The sequence below is a fragment of the Bombus huntii genome, chromosome 11 (assembly GCF_024542735.1).
Source record: "Bombus huntii isolate Logan2020A chromosome 11, iyBomHunt1.1, whole genome shotgun sequence".
Classification (NCBI taxonomy): Eukaryota; Metazoa; Arthropoda; class Insecta; order Hymenoptera; family Apidae; genus Bombus; species Bombus huntii.
The window spans coordinates 10,372,461-10,392,107 of record NC_066248.1 but is presented as its reverse complement, the minus strand read 5'-3'; the positions used below and the strand labels follow the sequence as shown (position 1 = coordinate 10,392,107).

Below are 19,647 nucleotides of genomic sequence, written 5' to 3'. Positions count from 1 at the left end.
ACGTCACTACTGAACTCTTATTTACTGAATTTCTTATTGATCGATTAAACGACCACTTGGAAATTATATTTTAAAATTGACAAAGGAAGCGTAACTCCTTGATCATAGGTGAAACTACTAAATATTAACAGCAAACGGATGAATATTTATGTTAAAGAATTTTCTATTTGATTTACGTACATTCCCACGCCACCGGTATTAAGATATTTATTCGTTGCATTCGTTTTTTAAGAAATTAGACTATACTAATACTTCTTGTATCCTATACAATATCTTGTATTTAATACTCTACAGTATGATTACGTACATCATGCCATGAAAATTCGTGATTCGATTGAGGTATGTGATACGTGAATACGTTGATGAATAAAATTAAAGTTAAATGGATGATACTTTTAAGAGTTTAAATATTCTAACTAAATCTAAATTCTCGAAATTTTCATTTACACCACTATGATTTTCGATCCCCTATAGGTGTCCTAATACTATCTTTGATTTAATTATGGTCAGTTAAATATACTTTGCCAATGTTATATCTGTCATTATTGAAGTTGAAGGAAAGATTGCTATTCAAACTTTTACACGTAGCAAATGCACAGAGTATCTCAGTTTTACCCAGCTAAACTTTACCAACATATCCTGTAAGGAAAAATAAGAAAGAAATGTTATACATATAAACTTAGATTCTTAAATGCTTTATTAAAATACTATAACAAAAATAAGAAATGACAACGAACTGCCTTCTCGTTCGATATCACATAAGGATAGATTATCGTTAGATAGATTTTCGTTATAATTTCATTTCAAAATGTTGCACGCTATAATGAATGGAAAACTGGCATCTGCGAGAAATAGAATTTATTTCATTACTAATTTCTTATTAATTTTCCCTAATTACGGCAAATTAATCACGAATCCTTTCTACTAATTAATTTGTGCTTGATAAACTTTTTCTTTCGCAGTTTCGCACAAGCAAATATCTATTGGCGTGATATCTGGTGATTTTGGGCTACAAAGAATTGATCATCCTCGACCTATCTAATGTTGAGAGTAATGATCATTTAGTCATTGTCAGACTGATTGACTAAATCAACGACGTCAGCAAGTAAACATATCATTACAGTCTCTGTAAACATATATCGAATAGATGTCAACAATGTATTCCTATGGTGTGTAGACGAAACACCAATTCGTTATTATTTCATATTCCGTTATAGCTTTTTAATAAAATGTTTCAAAGCCTGGGCCTACATAACATTTTTCTCATAAATTTGCTTATAGGATGTGAAGTATCGCGGGATACCCTGTATGATAGTAACAAACCATCGTACACGTGCAGAATTCGTAAATAGTACAAACAACGAGACAGGCTCGTAATATTATATACGAGTAAAAAATAATAAGAATTACACATTCGTTTGCGGCACGACTATTTGCAAAATTGATGAACGACTTGTTTGACCGGAATAAAGAGACGTCACGAAGAAAATAACTTGGAGTGTGAGAACATATTTGCCCTGTTAAACTCTTTATAGACTTGATGCAATTAGGTGACGCACAGCGGAGGGGCAAGCGACAGTTAAATATTTGCATCGAAACCCGACGTTTCGTATCGTCGATCAAACAGTGAAGTTTAGTAATTTGATTACAAACGATCGAGCTGTGTATCTTTCGTTAAGCTAGTTATTATCGCCACTTTTTCGTACTTTAACCACCATAGTCACTTTGTTAATCAATATTTGCCTATGAAAGAAACGATTAGCATAACTTTTTCTTAATTCTCTGCGAAATATGTTTGAAATCCATTTTTAGAATTCCCCTTCTTCGTGGAGGTAGTAAAATTGCAAGTAGAACAAACGGTAACGGTGTACACGCCTTCAGTAGGTTTTACTATTAGAAATCACGTGGTCGTAAATGGATCCTTTAATAGTTAACCTCAGGTACGCGTTGATGTCTCGTAAATTGTGATCCAAAACGTTTCTTTGGATGGGAGCAATGACGATCCGACCAATGCCGCGAATACACTTGCAGTTACTTCACAAACAAAACCATTATAAGCGTCTCGGAAGGACATTTTTAGCACAGGTACAACGAAGTAAACCGACGGGACAATTCGAAATATAGAAGAAGTTCGCGAAACGGGGTTAAACGAACAGAGGTTTTGCAAAAGTATGTTCCTGACCGGAATTCTTCGCAACAATATCAATAACTTGATTGAGACACGCGCGAAAAAATTGAGTTCAATGGCAATTCGATTTGCATGCACTGAAGTTTTCGTTGAAATCATTGATACGATATATAGATCGATTTTATAACACAGTTATACTAAATAAACGTTACAAGATAAAATTAATAATTAAATTAATAATATTAAATACAATTGAATTGTATCTAATATATTATAGCACATTTTAATATACATTACAATATAGATATATCATAACGTATGATAATTAAAAATGACATTAAAATTAATAATTAGTAATTAAATCACGTATTAAAACATCAGAGTACGCTTTAAAGCGTTCAGAACGTATGTATTTCATATTTGTCACTTTTACCGTGTCATTGTCCTATTTTCCCTTTAACGCGCTCCTCGCGTCCCAGAAACGTACGGTGTTTCGTTGATCATTGAAAAACACTCATAGTACCGGCTATAAGTCTTAATATTCCTGCAGATATTTAGTAGAAAGTGCATGCATTTTTATTTACCAATTATATAATTATGTTATATATTATATATATTACCTGCTTATAGAATAACCCAATAGAATACTAAATAAAATAATAATTAGAATTAGAATTCAAGTTTTAACGATACATATAATGAAGTCACATCACTTTCTAATGTAACAGTTATCCACAATATTGTAAATCAGACCTGCCTGCTGCTGCTGCCTGAAGAAGAGAAGTTCGTAGACTCTAGGAATTTTTACAATCTTTCTATAGGTACATACAAGAGTAATAACGAAGATAACTGTATAAAATGGAGACGATTGAAGAATGGAAAATTGTTATTCATCATTAATCATTATGCAACCAAAGAAACATAATGCATCGAGATTGAAGGAGCGAAAATGAAATTACTGGTCATTTGGACCGAAGGATATAACGGCACCCGCTTGCCAACCAGCTTCTCGAGTCCTTTTTTTCTGACCGTTTTCTCGACTTGTTTTACCTTTCGCCTGGACCATCCATTCACGTGTCACAAAAGTAGGTTGACTTTTTCGACTGGATCCTAACTCAGCTTCGCACTCATTTTTTTGTTGGTTTCTATATTTCGTTAAATAGGTTAAGATGTTACATAGATTAGAGAAAAACGCGTGATCACGTCCTGTTAGAAAATGGCCAGGGGGAAATTTCGATCGTTACTTTTAAAAGAACAGAATGTTGCATGATTGATTATCGATTCGTGATTCGAATGAAGTTATTTATGAGTAGACATAACGCGATTTACTCTATGGCACGTGATTCTCAAATGTTACGTTATGCTCGCGAAAGGCAGCAATTAAGGACGATCGAATCGAGTTGTTCCAAATACCCCGAACTTTAGTCAATTATAATTATTTAAGATAGATGGTATTGTGATTTAGAAACAAATGTAGTACTCGAGTGACATGGAAGTCGAATAATGTAGAACTCTAATCAAATGATACAGATGGTTACTGAAATAAATTTGCAAAATCATTTGACGTAATGTATTATTTTCACTTCAAACACTTATTGTGTTTATATTATGTATACATGTACGTATTATGTTCAAAATCAGACCATTGCGCAGGAGACCTTGTGCGACCTTGTGCAACCTCAAATGTCCTTGAGTGTGTTTGTGCATCCTCGAAAACTGTTGAACACTTTTACGTTGCGTTATCTTCTCTTCCTCCTTTTTTTTTTGTACAAGCTTCGATTATTTATTTACAAGGCAATATTGATCGATTCGAAGTAAAATAGAAGTAAAGTAATTGATTATTTATAACACGCGCGTTACGCGATCGTCATGGAACAGACTTATTATTTTATTGTTTCTGTGTGACAAATAATTTGCTTCCAGCGTAAACGTCATATCATCGATGACTTATCTCTGTTGTACTGTCCAACAGGAAAGATGATAGTAATATGAATTACGCATATATTTGCTAAAACTTGCGCTGCAATCGTCATGGATTGGTAGAAGTAAGGGCAATTATGCACAAAAGGGACCTCAACTCCAATCTTGTCGAATTTAATTTTTTCATCTTTTTTTTTTCGTTTTTCTTGAATTTCAATTTCGGATATGTTGTAGAGTGGATGGCTGTAAGTAACGTGCACTTTGCCCGAGTTTAAGGACGATAGTGAGTCGAAAACTATGACAAAAAGAAAATGGTACTTGTTAGATTATATATACTCCAATATAACCAGTTACAAATTAAATTTCATATTCATTTGCATAGTATTTGCTATCCTAATGAAGTATTCTAGTAATTAATCCTAGTAAGGTATGGTTAGATTAGATTTTATGGGTAGCTGCCGGTCAAAGCCCTCCAAAAAAAGTCTAACTTAATCAAACTTTGCTCGAACCATAAGCGTTCTACGCCTCGGACAAAGTGCATGTTACTCAGGTAGCGTCTCCTCCACAACAGATCTCAAGGTCAAGGTCATTGGAGCTAAATGCTCTCTTTTGCGAATAATTAACGAAGTAAGTAAAGAAGATGATGAGTGACTTAAATACAAAGATGAGACCGAGAATAAGCGTTCCGTGAACCATACAACGAAAAGATTCTGCATTTGCGTGCATATGAAAACATGCTTTAGAACTCGAATGACTTTCATCAAATCTTCTTATAATAAGGTAAACCTTACCTTTGACAGATCAATTCAAATTGAACTTTTAAATTGTCATTTATGTCTGTCCTTTCGTTGTTCGGATTTCGTCGACACGCATGAGATATTAGGTGTTAATAAGTGTCTAAAGTCTAAAGTATGAAGCGCTAAATTGCTATTGTCTCATAAAGAAAGAAGTATTCCTCGCGCCAGTACTTGATGGGTCGTCTCGCGCGTCGGAAACACGAAGTAACGTTAAACCGTTCCGGGCGCACAGGACGTAGCTATTGACTCTTTAACTTTCCGTTCGAAACGTCCGACGAGATGCCGTTTTCGCGGATCTTCCGCATTTTGATGTATGACTTGTAGTAAAAGTCGCCGAACATCATCAACATGAAGAGATTCTGAGGAATCATCACCGCCGCCGTCCACTTCGGGAAACCACAATCTTCCACCCAGGCTAACATTACAAAGTGGATCGTTATCAAACAGAATTGAGTGAGCTGCAGTTGTGTCACATATTTCTTCCACCAGGGTTTGCTTATTCGCAACGATGTAGCCAGATAGTGAGTGTACATCACCATATGAACGAAAGAATTTAAAGTACCTGTGACAATAAATTTATTTATTTAATAAATAAATATAAATATACACTTACAAACGTTATCACTTTATGTAGAGACACATTGTCACGAATGATTCCCTTAAACGTAAAACGACAAAGGTAAATACACTATTCAATATCCAATTGTCAATACAATATATGTCGTCGTTGAACTAAAGAACGTTGGTCGTGAACTAAAAATCACAAAATTATGGAAACAATTTCATGATAATTAATACCCAACACATGTGCCAAGTTCTACGATAGAAAGACCGGTATGAAAAATATTCTTTAATATATGATATTGTAGGAAGTTAAAACCGAACGAGTGAAATTATATTACTTACCTAAAAAGGTAATGTGACCGCCGGGCAAAAACTTGGTAGCTGCCCAGCTACCAAGAGCCATGCCCGTGTGATGATAAACATGAAGAAACGACACTTGCTGTTGCTTTTTTCGAAGAATAAAGAAGGCCGTGTCCAGTAAGTCGAGGAGCTTCATTAGAAAGTACGCCCAAACGATCTTAGTTATCTGCGATTCAAGTAATTCAAGTAGTTCAATCTTTGATATCCTGATGAGAACAGATCGTAATTAATAGACTGGGGGTTTATGCATTTACAGAAAGTTTAACGCTGTGAACATAAAATGAATATATAAAACATAGAAAGTACTTGTTACAATATTTACACTTTTTTATGTTCATAAAAATATGAATTCGCATAAACTTTCGCAGTCTAGTAATTAGGATATAAAGGAAATATACGATGTAGGTACCTCGACCGCGCGAGGATCATCCGAATAATCTACTGGTTCACAGTAGAAGTTATAATGGAACAACCAAGCTAGTTCCAATGCCTATAATTACATTTAGACACTTATTATATTTTCATATTTAAAAGAAATGTATACTCGTTTACCTTATAAAATATATATGCGCACGATACTATCTGTATTAGGTTATATATCTGTAGGATTCTATTCAGATTAAACGGTTTTCTCTTTGCCATAATGTTGGGTCCCAGGACGTGCACGAAGTATAGATAAAACGCTACTATACTAAAGCATCCCCATGGTGATCCGATGAGGAAATAGTCTTGCGTGCGAGGATCTTCCGGAAACAGAAAACATTCACATGACTACTTGCATCTTTGACTTGCGTGCAACAGATTCGCGTCCCAGTACCTGTTAGTTCCTCGTTAATGTAGCGGTACCCTTGATAGATTCGTCGTATCAACGTCGCCATATTGCTATCACTAAATAATAGATGGGATTCCAACTAACGTCTCTCACAAAAACTTCATAAGATCGAAGTGAAATCCCGAAATGATAAAGTTGGTTCAACTAACCTTGATAAAAAAATCAAACCTAATTCCTCTTTCTGAGCAGATACTTCCTAAACGTTTGTTAGCTTTTAAATCATCCAGTTTTCCTATGCCTGCTATCGAGTTTTGTGAATCATTGGCAACGCAGTGAAACGAAAGGAACAAGAAATAAAAATAAACGAAAGGAAGAAAACACACACACACACACACACAAAAATGTTAAAAGGTGTAACGTATTGAATTTTTCGAAGGTAAAAAGTTACTAACAATGGCTTTCGATTAATTGTTTAAGTCACTACCCAGAGTCTTCCAATCCGACTAAACCCCGCGCAAAATACAAGTAGACTGATGAAAGCAATTTCCCCCGTCAAAAACATTATCGAATCGTATAGTCATTGTATTTTAATTAAACGCTGGAGTCGAAACCAAATAGCCAGCCCCTGAAAACACATAACGCCGTTTCGAGACAATTTTTTGTCCCCTTTCTTCGAGGGTGTACGACCTTCAAGCTGAAGGCGCTTAATTTTCTATTCCATGTCCCTACGAAAAGATATCAGATCGTAGAAAGGTTTAATTTAATATTCCCTGATTCTATGGGTATTTCAAAGAAACTCGAATTTAAGGCGTTGTATATCATTCTGTCACACGCATTTAATGACTTTCGACCTTCTCATTCTTATTTACTGTTCTATTCAAACTACGCGTACGACAATTAGAAAAGAATAAAAATTGAAAATATTAATGCAAATATTCAAAATAGGTCATTGTTTGATGTTTTTTTAGATGTACTTTTTCCCTTGACATTACGAAAACAAAAAAAGCTCGATCATTTATTTGATAGCCAGCACGAAATGCAATCAAATATGCATAATTGTTCTGTGGGGAGAATGTTGGGACTGGTATATAAGCACATTATCAAATTGCTGCAATCGTGTCAGACTTCCGGAACGCGGTATGCAAAAATGATCGCAGCTGTGCAATTTTGTATTATTTTGCAATAATAACCTCTCTTTTTATATTTACAATAACTGCAACCAATCACTCCGTTTTACAATCATTGAATCATAAAAATGGAGATTTACGATACATAAGCGAAAGATTATGAGTGGAAATTTTATAAACAAATTAATAAAGCCCGTATGTCTTTAATCTTATAACAAACATCTGACATTTTCATACAACAAGGAGATTTGTTAACTGCATAACGAACTACTTTATAATATTGGTGCCTGTTCTAAAAAATCTAGTAAGACAAGAAATTATGCTGTAACAATACTACGACATAGTTGAATATTATACAAGTGTTTCTGGAGTTTTTCCTCCTTAATGGAACGAGTTTCTGTTTAGACGTCAACGAAATAATTAAAACTAAATTAATCAATTAAAATTTTAAAAATAATTAATATTCATTCGATAATTCATTTATTTTTACATTTTTAGTTTGTTTGATTGACGTATTGAAAGGAAATTGAGAAATTAAGCTATTTGCGAGTAACAGAAAAAAACTTATCTCTGTGTCAGTTGCTTTTACGAAAGGCTTTTCTACCTGTATAATACTTCTTTAACCGATAGAGTATTCGCGTTATGTATACTGTATGCTGCTTTCGATGTTTATCTAATATAATTTCGCATGAAATTTTTCAACGAGAATCGTGTCTAGAACATTGACGATAAAGATGATTATTGAAAATTATGATAAAACATCGCCTATGGAAATCTCTTATACGTAATCCATTTCATTTACTAATTAAGTGCATAAAGAATCGATAATCGTGGCCTTGCGTGACCAAGCAGACTGAAAGTGGAGCTCTTTGTTTCGAATTTATTTTTCAAATACTACACTCTACTCTCGTGAATGTGCTTCTATGCATTAAAGCACTGGAATTGTTACTTTCGATGATCAAAGCGCTTTTTAAAATCGAAGATGAAAAACGCCCAATGAAGGTATGGAATATTAATATGCAAATATTACTTCGTTGTAACTAATTGAACTTGGAAACGAATTTGTTAGAATTATTATAGACATGTATGTATTAGAAACAATTAATTGAAGAATTATAGAATTGAGCAGATCTTGCAAGTAATCGATTCGTCATTGACACGTGTGTAACGTTGAAGTGAAACGGATGAAGAGGTCCCGTGGGTCCGATGGTCGTGACCCTTAACGACAAAAGGACATTGACCAGCGTATAATCGAAGATCCGCTGGCCTTCAATACGTGTTTTGTTTATTTCAAACGTGGTTTAATTGGTATTAACGGATATCAAAATCATTGAAGAAAAGAAATCGAGGAAATTCAATCGTAAGGAAAGAAATATTCGAGGATATATCTAAAAATGTAATTACTTTATTGCACATGTACTTTCATATTAAATAGAAAATTTTTAAACGTTGAAAAGATGTACAACGTTATACGTAATTTAAGATAATTCACTTTATTTCTAACGCTGGACGTTTTTATAACTTATTTGCACTGGTATAAACAAAATAAATTGACCTTTGCTTCTGTTCTAAATTCTATTTTCACTTATAAGTAGGTATGTACATTCGTATAAAAAGTTGTTGTGCCAAATAGTTACCAAATTGTTATGGAAACAGTGATTAGAAAAAGTATCAATTATTTCCCATACAATAAATTTTCAATACAATAAAGTACATTAATACTTCCATTCGAAGGAAGATTCGATAAAGGCACATTATTGGTCTATTTTATCGACGAACAGTGTAATTGGATGAGCTCATCAAAGAGCCGAATTGATTGATAAACCCTTTGATCATGTTTCCTTCATTATCAACGTTATCGACCGAACGTTACGATATGAAACTGATTTCGTATTTTTCCAATGCAGTACATTCCTTTCATGATAAGGCACAAGCTGGAGATACTTGATTTTTAAAATCGTGATGTCTGGTGTTTTGAATCACAATCTACTTACTTCTCCGGCTGGAGCGAGATTTATCTATCTTTGGTATGACTACATATGTTCTCTTCATACCTAGAATACTCCACTTTTAGGCAAGAAACAATATATCGAATTCAATAAGAAGAAGAAAAGAAAGGAACTCTTACATATTTCTTACAAACTCTACTATAATTAAATAGAAGGATTTTAAAAATAATTGATAATTTAAGATGCAACAACCTAAAGGTATGACAACTCGAATTACATTTGCGGCTAATATATATATATATACATATAATATATACATATATATATATATATATATATATATATATATATATATTTCATACACAAATATATATTACGCGTGGTCAATGTTCGATCATAAAATAAATTTTTGAACAAAAAAATGTAACGGAAAGAAATGAGATCGTCATCGATGAGATGAAGATCGTCTCTAGTTTTCGAATATACGAAATCAATCGATCAGCAGTAAATATTTGAAACCGACTTAATTTACCATTCTATACTAGTACGCTTCTATGTACCTAACGAAGGTGAAATGTTTCTTTGTAACGAAAAGGAGTACAACAAGCGAAAAGAAAACCGCGTTAACGATATTAATTCACTCCACTTTCTTCGCCGCCATATTTATTTGCTCATCTTTTATCTGTGTTCGTTGTCTTTTACGGTAATTTTTGACATAGAACGACCCGAACATATAGATGAAGATCGTCGCGTTCAGCAAGAGCAGGAACGCAATAGGCCTCGGATAATTGCATCCGTTGAAAAATAGTTGAATGGTATGGATAAAAATCATGCCAAATTGAATCAACTGGAGCATCGTTATATACTTTTTCCACCAGAGATATTTGTTCATGTGTGACCCTATCGAAGACAGCATGTAGTACATGTACATGATTATGTGAATGAAAGCGTTGACGAGGCCCAAGAACGTTCCATGGCCATTCGGCAGGAACTTGACTCCGATCCAAGCGCAAACCGGCATTAGCGTGTGATGATACACGTGAAGGGTTGAGATCTGACGACTCTTCTTCCGAAGAACAAAGAATACTGTGTCCAAAAGCTCTGTCAACTTGCACATGAAATAAAAGTGCACAATCTTAGCCATCTGTAAGTCACAGTTTCACAAGCGTTAACATACAACATTCCGCCGTTTATTCGACATTTGTTTGGCGAATTATGACGAAAAATACCCTGATAGATTTTGGATTGTCCGAATAGTCAACAGGCTGACAAGAGTAATTGTAGTCATGCAGCCACCCAGCCATCAATCCTTCATAAAAGAGATATATACTAAATAGCACTTGAACGAAGTTGTACACGATCATGGTTTTCCTCAATTCGTACGGCTTCTTGTCCTTCATGTACCTTGGTCCAGCGGATAGGCAAAAATACACATAGGTAACGAGAATTACCGCCAGAGGACCTGGTCCTGACACGAGAAACCAATCCTGCGTGTATGGATCTGGAATTGTTAAAGGGGCGTATTATAAATCACAAATCGCTTATAAAGGTATTCACGTATTACTTATAAAAATGTTTCTTACGACATTTATTGTTTATAACGTCTTTGTACCAATCTACGATGGTCGACATTGTTTTTTGTTGATTGCTAGTAAATGGACAAATCTGAAAGAAAACGACATACCTTCAATTTATCCGGTTATCCTTGCGTTGAAAAATAAACGATAAATCACGCGGATTACTGTGAAGAGTTTAAGTAGCTTATACTAAACCTGAAAGTGATTTATGAGAATTTTGTATTGTTAGTGCATAATTGGCTTAACGATATCGCTGTCTGGCAATCAAAGTCTAGTCGTCCATGGCGTCCATTGCAACGCGATCGTTAAACGCGTCTTTCTTCAACGAATGTTTAGTAAATACTAGTAATTACTAGTGAATACTTCTTAGCTTCGTTGGAAGCTAATAATAATAAGAATAATCATAGATGACGCAACATTTGGCCATATAGTTTGCTTGCGCGTGTAGATTCTCGAACTTCTCACAGCTCGAGTATCGAGACGTAGATGCGATTGAGTAGATGAAGAGGATATTAAGCAAAGGAGATGTGTAAATGAGCAACGTCTTGCGTTTACTCGCATCAAACAGTGAAAAGATAATGGAAGGAAGCACGTCTCTGGGCCTACGACTAAGACGTGCGTGCTATTGAATCGGATGATCTCGTTCTAATCTTTGTGCCGAACTGCTATCAGTGGAATGCAATCAACCAAAGTACAACGTCGCGCTGATATTTTTTCGTCGATGAATATGACCAAGCAAATTTGGTCAACGTTGGAATTTGAAAAACGTTGGATCTGAGGAGAAATGTGCGCCCTTGTCTACATTAAACATTAATCAGGCATCGCGGTGTATCGTACTTTGTTACGTTGAGTGTAACTTAGGGTCGTGACATTTCATTTTGAGTTCCGAAACCCAGTTGAATTCCAGTGTTTCCTTAATGCTACATACTAGTGCATTTATAAAAGGTTTACGCTGTGATCTTTGGCCTTTGATCTTAAATCGATGAATGAGATAAAAGGTAGCACATGATTAACCTTGTTAATATATCTCGATCGAATTAGAAATAAAGAAAGCCGCTTCTCTGAAAATAATTAAAATTTATGGAATAACGACATAAGAATATCGAAAGTATAAGAAAGATCGAGATTCGTAATTGAATGCGGTTGAAAAGTGTCTTGTCATAGCGAGAGATACAGAAATTGCTCTAGGCCGTGATTACAGAAGAAAGAATAGAAGATATTCTGAGAATAAAGAAGTGAGATGTAGCTTGCAACCTGCAGGCTGGAAGGGGACAGGAACCTTGCTGGTGAATACTTACTAGTCGCGAACCAAGGTGAACGGGATCTTCAACGGGCATTGCTGTTTATCTCGTGTCCCTTTTGCCCAACTTCAACCAACGGAGCATCAAAAACCTGTTTGTTCACATTCGTTATCTTTTCATATCAGTAACTATGGATTCAGTAATCCCCGATTCGGGGATTGGGGAACACAATGCCCTTGAATTCAGATATACGTGTTGGGACTTTCCTGCTTCAAGTACTTTTTCACAAATTTTTTTATTTCCTTTTTTAAACCTTTCTTTTAGCAGAACTTCTGCCGATGACTCTGCATTCGTGATAGCTGGGAACTTAATTTTTTGTTTTCGATCTGCCTGTTTTTCATCAAAATATGCAAGCATGATATATGCATACATGATATATTTTAGAAAGATTAAAAGATGAATGAATGCAATGATGTCATAACCCCGAGAAAAATGATTGTTTTGCAATCGCACCACTTGTCATTAGATGAAATATGGTAAATATGTCTCTTTAAATTATTCATTCATTATTATTCAGTCATTTTACTATTCTTTGTTAGGAAAACGGCAAAAAATTGTACGTTTTCATTAGAGATGCGTTATGATGAAACGATCGTGATTGGAACGTTATTCAGTAAGTTGAGAATCTCGCGGACGATTGACATAAATCTTTGCAAGGCTTGACGTTAATTAAATGAGAAATAGATCAAAAATTATATAGTGGGAGAAAGAACTAGTCATGCGTCAGCGTTCAAGGCAAGTGAATTCTATAAAATTGTTCCTCCGAGTGCAAGTGTAGAACCTATGTTGTTCCTTGCGCCAACGACGTAGGAGGAAAATCGTATTAAACCGGTTGGACGACCGAGTTCATCACGAATGAACGCGTGCAACGCAATACAGTACAAAAATATAATTACAATATTGCCTATGTAATCAAGGAGTCCAACACAAAACTTACCAACATTTAATCATTATTATGAATTAAGTGGCTTTTGACGCTTGTTGTTATTTCAACGATTTGATAGTCTAGTTGGGAAAAAACGACTGATGTCGTTGGCTTAATTAGTCTTTAAGCGCTGCGCGAGGTAATATGTCTGAATGAAAAAATGAATATTCCTTTCCTCCATTAACAAGTTTTACCAACAATGTATATGTAGATTATTGTAGAAATGTAGTATGGACAAAAACAGGAAACAGTTTTTTACGGCTTTGCTACGTTGTTGCATCGTATATATAATTTGTTATGTTACATATCTGATATCAATGGAAAGCGGCGAAATGTATCCACACTTAGTAGGTATCTACTTATTTACCTATCTACCTAGTTATAAGTACCTAATTACCTTGCCCTTTGCGTTTTCACAGTTTTCTGTTTCGATAACGCAGTCATTGACATTTTAAAATAGTTCCCGATACAACCTACATGCATCTTGTTAACCTCTCGAAATATCATACAGCTTATAGCAGAACAGCTTTTTACGCATAATACTGTCGTCGTCTTATCAAGACTATTTCATTCGTCAAGAAAGACGCACATTTAACGCACATTCTGTTTGAATATTCGCTAGTTATTTTAACTGAGATTTCTTTTATCATATATAACATTTTTTTTATCATTTTTTAGTTTGAAAATCGATTACAAATAGAGTTTGATGACGTTATGCCCTCGTCATCTCGGTATCTCTCTTTATATGGAAATACAAATAGGACCTTAACAACCAATATTGTCGATTCGCAAAATACAGTTCTCAGTGCGTTCGAAAATTAATGCACTCGATTCAGAAGAAAAAATAATAATAAAACAGGATTCATCCACGGAAGGAAATTCTTCTTCGACTATTTTTTCAATAGTTTTCTTCGTTATTGACATATGAAACGATGTTGGATGTCATTAAACCGCTGTTTATATTTGAAATTGTGGCGACTAAATGACCAAATGATGTAAGTCTTGATCAATTCGATCAAGTGTGAACTGAAGAGTTATATACTTATCAGGTTATATATTGCATTTACATAGTAGCAAATTTTTATAGTCATATGAACGTTCTACTAAATGATACGAAATTTAATATATTTAAATGTAATTAATTAATGTGTAGATGTTGTAATAACAAATACAATAACGTGCAAAAAATTTTGTAGCCACTCTAACTCAATCGAGACAGCACTTTGCTGGAACCTAAGACAACTTTGATAAACTATTTTAAGAAGATTTAATCATAATGATTTTTTCCTTTGTGCAACTGGTTTAATTTAATTTAGACAAAACATGGGTTCTTGCCGTCGTGCATGAAGTCAGAAGGTAGATATCCTCACAATAAGATTAAAAGATAATCAAATATCTACGTTTGTTTGCAGGAAACAAACATTTTCAATTCGAATTTCCGACATGTCGCTCTATTTGCACGATCTCTGTTTGCAATTGATATTTTTTGCAGTGATAATATTTGCAGTGATAATTTATGACGATGTAACGATGCGAATAAATACTGTCCACTCGTTTCCTATCGAATCAATAATTATCAGATACACATCTTTGGAAAGAAAATTGTAGAAATCTTTGTTGCAAGTGGGGCTCTTACTTCGTATATTTTTACACATTTTAATCATAGCCTCTTCTTATATCTTGTAATATCAAAGAATATGTCTTTCAATTCATGGTCTGTCTCCTCGTCATAATTGATCTTAATTAAAAATCTTAATTAAAAAATTAAGAACAATGAGAAACTGATAAACAATACGTGAATATACAATCAACAATGTGTTTTATAAATGTTGCAATACGATATCAATTGACTATTAGTACATTCTTTAACGTTTATAAATAACTTGACAAATTTACGTTTGCGAAATGTACGTTCGATTGATAAATATACGGGCTGACAGTCGCAATTCTCAATCTGTGTTAACATACGTTGATACGCGTCCAGAATAATTTTTCGATTAAGTGACGTGACCATTCTTGTAGCGACACAGGAATAGTTATTTTTATCAATAATTTCTTTGTCATTTATCGTTCTTGGCTCTTTTTTTCTTTTTTAGAAAGGGAACCAACATTTAACGATCAGACGTGCAGGAATTTAAATGAAATTGCTCTCGTTTTCCCTACTGTTTAAAGTATCCGATTTAAAAATTGGATGTATTTCCCAATCTGTAATATAATTTCAAAACAATCCTTCGATGATTCTAGTTCATTAGCACGAACGTTTGTGTCATTGCAAAATTCATTATTCACGATTGAAAAAGAGCATTGAGCACAGCATTTAAGCATGTAATCACTTCTCAAGGCGTGTTTGCATAGATTTCAACATATCTGTAGGCAGTTCGCAGAACAGGAATTTTGTAAGGTAAGAGAAGATACGCATATGTATTATTCTACTATACTCTAGAAACTGTTATTCTGCAGAAACTGTCTCGCCTATCATGGTTCGTGTGACCACATCTTAGAAAGTTTTGTCGATTTTCCACGGACTATCTGCAGATCATGTCATTAATTGTAAATCTAAATACTATTGTTTTACGCTAATCTGCTATCGCATAGCATACCGCAAATGCGCACTGATATAATTTATGTGATATATTTAAACGAGCGATATCCGATGTATGTAGCACGTTTTGCATAAGTATAATCTCTAGGAACAAACCGAATCTCGATAAATCTTTCGAAAAAAATGTTTAAACAATCAAAACGCATCACTATTTTCCATAATTACGTTTATACACGCCCGTCTATCGGAATTCTTGTGGAATAACAGAGCGTCAAAGTGCGTTTACTCGAATAAGCGACAGCAAGCAGAGAACGAAAGTGAAATGATGGATAAAAAAGAGACATTACTCTCACCTGTTGCGGAAAGGTACGGTCGAATGACGATGAAGATGCTTGGTGTCGTGATGCGAGGTTATCAAAGTATCGGAAGAAGAGAGAACCTTGCCGATGGACGAACCACGATGTAGCTACCTGTGACTAGCTTTTCTTCGTGTCGTCTTAATAGCTGAAGAGTGTCCTGTACGCAAGACCCGTTACCAATAGTCAGTTCAAAACAATGAAGAAGTCACGAAACGGCCGTTGTTCGAGAAAAGTACGTCGAAAAAACCAAAAGCAACAGTTGGATGTCGTTGGCTGTAGGGTGTGCAAAAGGAGTCGTACTAGGACACTGTAAACGCGATGTATCCGAGGTAACTGTTATCGAAGTGGCAATTTTCGGTCTTTCAGCACGCACCACTGAGGAACACCGATGCCAAGGTTCTCTTTCCCTCTAGTTTGACCACGAACGATATCCTCTACAGTCTGACAACGCAAAGCTGTGCAGTCGTAGTCTTATATCCCTTTCAGCCAGACTGGTTCGTGATTACGCTTAGCAATGGAGTCGATGTAGCCGATTCCCGAACAAATGTTCCTCCGCTACACCGCTTCACACCGCATCTTGCCATTCCATACGTCACTCTTTTCGACGTAACTAGCATTTCCTATTCCCGCATGTTTACAGACGTCTTCTCCAATTTTTCTCCACCTTTTCGTTTCCCACCAATAGAACACACGAACGCACTAAATTCAAATGCGAATTCATTTGATTAAATGACACTACCTACGCTCTCCCTTTTATACCATATTTATCCACTGAAAATTCTTGAAAGTTTCGACATTTCACGTGTCGCTCGATGTGTGTCAATAACATTTCATTAATCGTAGTCGTGGTGTGAATGCAGTTTCAGCAAAATTTAAATCGCGGTGCGATCAACTTCTGAGTCCGATGTCTCGTGTAATAAAGAAATGCTTCGTTACTCGAGTATAATATAATTGGACAGTGGAAAACAAAATGGAGGAGCTCTTGCTTATGGTATTTACATCGCGACGGTATTCTTCAAAAGTAAAATACGCTGAGACTCGAAAGTCATAGTTCTTTACGCATGTCTAAGATTCTTCCCCTAGGAAGAAATTTCTTGGCTGTCTGTACTTTCACACTGCACATCAACAAACAATTGGGAAATGAACAAAACGACAACTTCGCATTATAATATATGGCATTTTGAACGCCGAAATTACCGATATTAAGTATTTCTCATTATCATTATTGGAAAATGGTGAAACGGAGGTTAAATTCTTGTTTACAAAAAGTAAGTTCAAAGAAAGTAAGTAGAACTAAGATTTTTAACCATTTTATAAAATACCTTACCTTGTGAAAAATATACCTTGTGAAATACCTTAATACGAATAATCGACGTGTGCTTGATGGCATCTGCATTGTTTCATATAGATATCATTTATTTAAACTCTTTTCAGCTATTTAGTATATTAATTTCCTTGTATCTTAAAGTCAACCGCATTTACGAATTTCGGCAATTTCGAGTTGAATTGACATGAATGAACTGATGAGCATTGCAAATCCGACGAACGATCAATGATAATCCAACAATGGCCAACTGAGAAAGTCATCTAAACCAAAAATGGAACATTTTCCGTAGAACCGTCTGCGCAAAACCTAGATGCACCGGATGACATGGGTCTAGGTCAAATAGTTACGTTTTGACTAGTTATGAGATCGTTGATAATTATACAGAATATTTTAATATCTGGAACTTCAATTTCGATCAATTATGTGTAATTTACATAATTGTAGCATAAGCTTGTATGAAAAACGCATTCACAGCAAAATATGTATACTCTACATAAATCACAATATAAAATTAAAAGATATCTTAACTTTTATCTCTGCATTATTAACGTTGATTACGGTTTAAAAAAAGATAAAATTACGCGGCAATATAACGAGATGTAGCTGCGTGAATACCGATCAGTAAACGATCGAAGGACAGTTTATTGCGCAATCACCCCGTTTTATATATGAAGATATGCATATATGCAGATGAACATCGTTTAATTTCCTAATTATCTATATAATTCGATAATTCTATAATCCTATAATTGTAACTGGTTTGCGGTATAGAACGCAATTCAACTTGTGAAAATTTATAAATTCTAAACCACAATTGTCTTTTAGATAGCTGCAAGGTAAAAATTCGTGAAATCAACGTTATATTGAAGAACAATAGTAATATTCTTTAATAACAATATATTTTACAAATAAAGTATAAGAGGTCCAATTAATTACTCTTTGAAGCAACTTATTTGATTCCGGATTTTAAAGAAAATTAATAATCTCGAATGATATTCGTTATTAATTTAATACTTCATGCACTTGTGCTATAAGGATGTTAAATATATTTGTGTTTTGCTGATATCTTTTAATTAAACTTTAACTCCATTAAACAGAACAATTTTCATAGTTTGTGACGTAGTAAATTAGAAAATGTTAAATACGAACATGATAATCAGCTTATTAATAAAATGTCGCTAATTATAATTAAAATTTCATCTTTTTTCTAGATTATAATATGTACAAATTGATGTCGAATTGTCAAAGGTAAAAATACTTTTAACACTTTAAAACTTTCGTATTTAAAAAAAAATGTTAATATAAATTTGAAGTGAGTTAATATAAATTATTTCCTTGTATCTTCTTAATTTTAAGAAATCTTTTAACTATAAAAAGACACCAAAAGAACGCAACAGGACTAACACCCAACGATAATCAGGAAAGAAAAATTTTAACACACAAATAGAGACGAGAAGTTCTACATATCAACACCGATTCTTTTATATTCTCTCGTCTTTGAAAGATTATTCGATTATAAAAAGCACGAACGTGAAAAAGTTAATATCGAATCACGAATGTTGGAGCAAAAATTCGATCGGAATAGGTAGACGTCGCACACGTTCGAGTGGATACAAGCGGATAATGGACTTGATTTGCGAAATGTTCGAACAAACATGGAACAGCACTACGTCCGATTGGTTGGCTCACTCGTCAATCGTTAGAAAACCGAGCTTTGCGTAAGACTTATTGGCCCTGACTTAGGAGACACGGGTTAGACAATGACGCGGTTGTGTTAGTGAGCGTCATCGAGCTGTATAATCGCGGCACAATGACACAATATGGACCCACGTGCATGAATATAACCGTTTTACACTTGGATCTTCAACGATTAGTGAACTTCGAGCATCCACCGTAATTTACTTGCAATATAAGAGGATCCAACTGGATCATAATTGTCAACATCGTCCAACTCTCTATTACTTCCATCTCGCGACTATTGATTTACCCTAATGATCAC

At 34.6% G+C, this 19,647-nt stretch overlaps 2 protein-coding genes across 4 annotated transcripts; both read right to left on the bottom strand.

Annotated features, from left to right (window-relative positions):
* Nucleotides 1–665: 665 nt before the first annotated feature.
* LOC126871178 (elongation of very long chain fatty acids protein-like) lies at nt 666–7,351 on the bottom strand. Its single transcript, XM_050629668.1, has 5 exons — nt 6,587–7,351; nt 6,322–6,512; nt 6,179–6,259; nt 5,752–5,935; nt 666–5,407 (listed from the first exon to the last, which is right to left on the bottom strand). Exons 1-5 carry the CDS (start codon nt 6,645–6,647, stop codon nt 5,085–5,087), a joined length of 840 nt encoding a protein of 279 aa, XP_050485625.1. The 5' UTR covers nt 6,648–7,351; the 3' UTR covers nt 666–5,084.
* Nucleotides 7,352–10,249: 2,898 nt separating this feature from the next.
* Nucleotides 10,250–16,869, bottom strand: LOC126871172 (elongation of very long chain fatty acids protein-like). Of its 3 annotated transcripts, XM_050629659.1 has the most exons (5): nt 16,316–16,869; nt 12,493–12,586; nt 11,201–11,282; nt 10,847–11,118; nt 10,250–10,761 (listed from the first exon to the last, which is right to left on the bottom strand). In XM_050629659.1, exons 2-5 carry the CDS (start codon nt 12,529–12,531, stop codon nt 10,255–10,257), a joined length of 900 nt encoding a protein of 299 aa, XP_050485616.1. In that variant the 5' UTR covers nt 12,532–12,586; nt 16,316–16,869; the 3' UTR covers nt 10,250–10,254. The 3 variants fall into 3 exon arrangements, with proteins under 3 accessions (XP_050485616.1, XP_050485617.1, XP_050485619.1); XM_050629660.1 differs by lacking the exon at nt 12,493–12,586 and having other exon boundaries at nt 16,316–16,865; XM_050629662.1 differs by lacking the exons at nt 12,493–12,586; nt 16,316–16,869 and adding an exon at nt 11,390–12,471.
* Between the last annotated feature and the right edge of the window lie 2,778 nt (nt 16,870–19,647).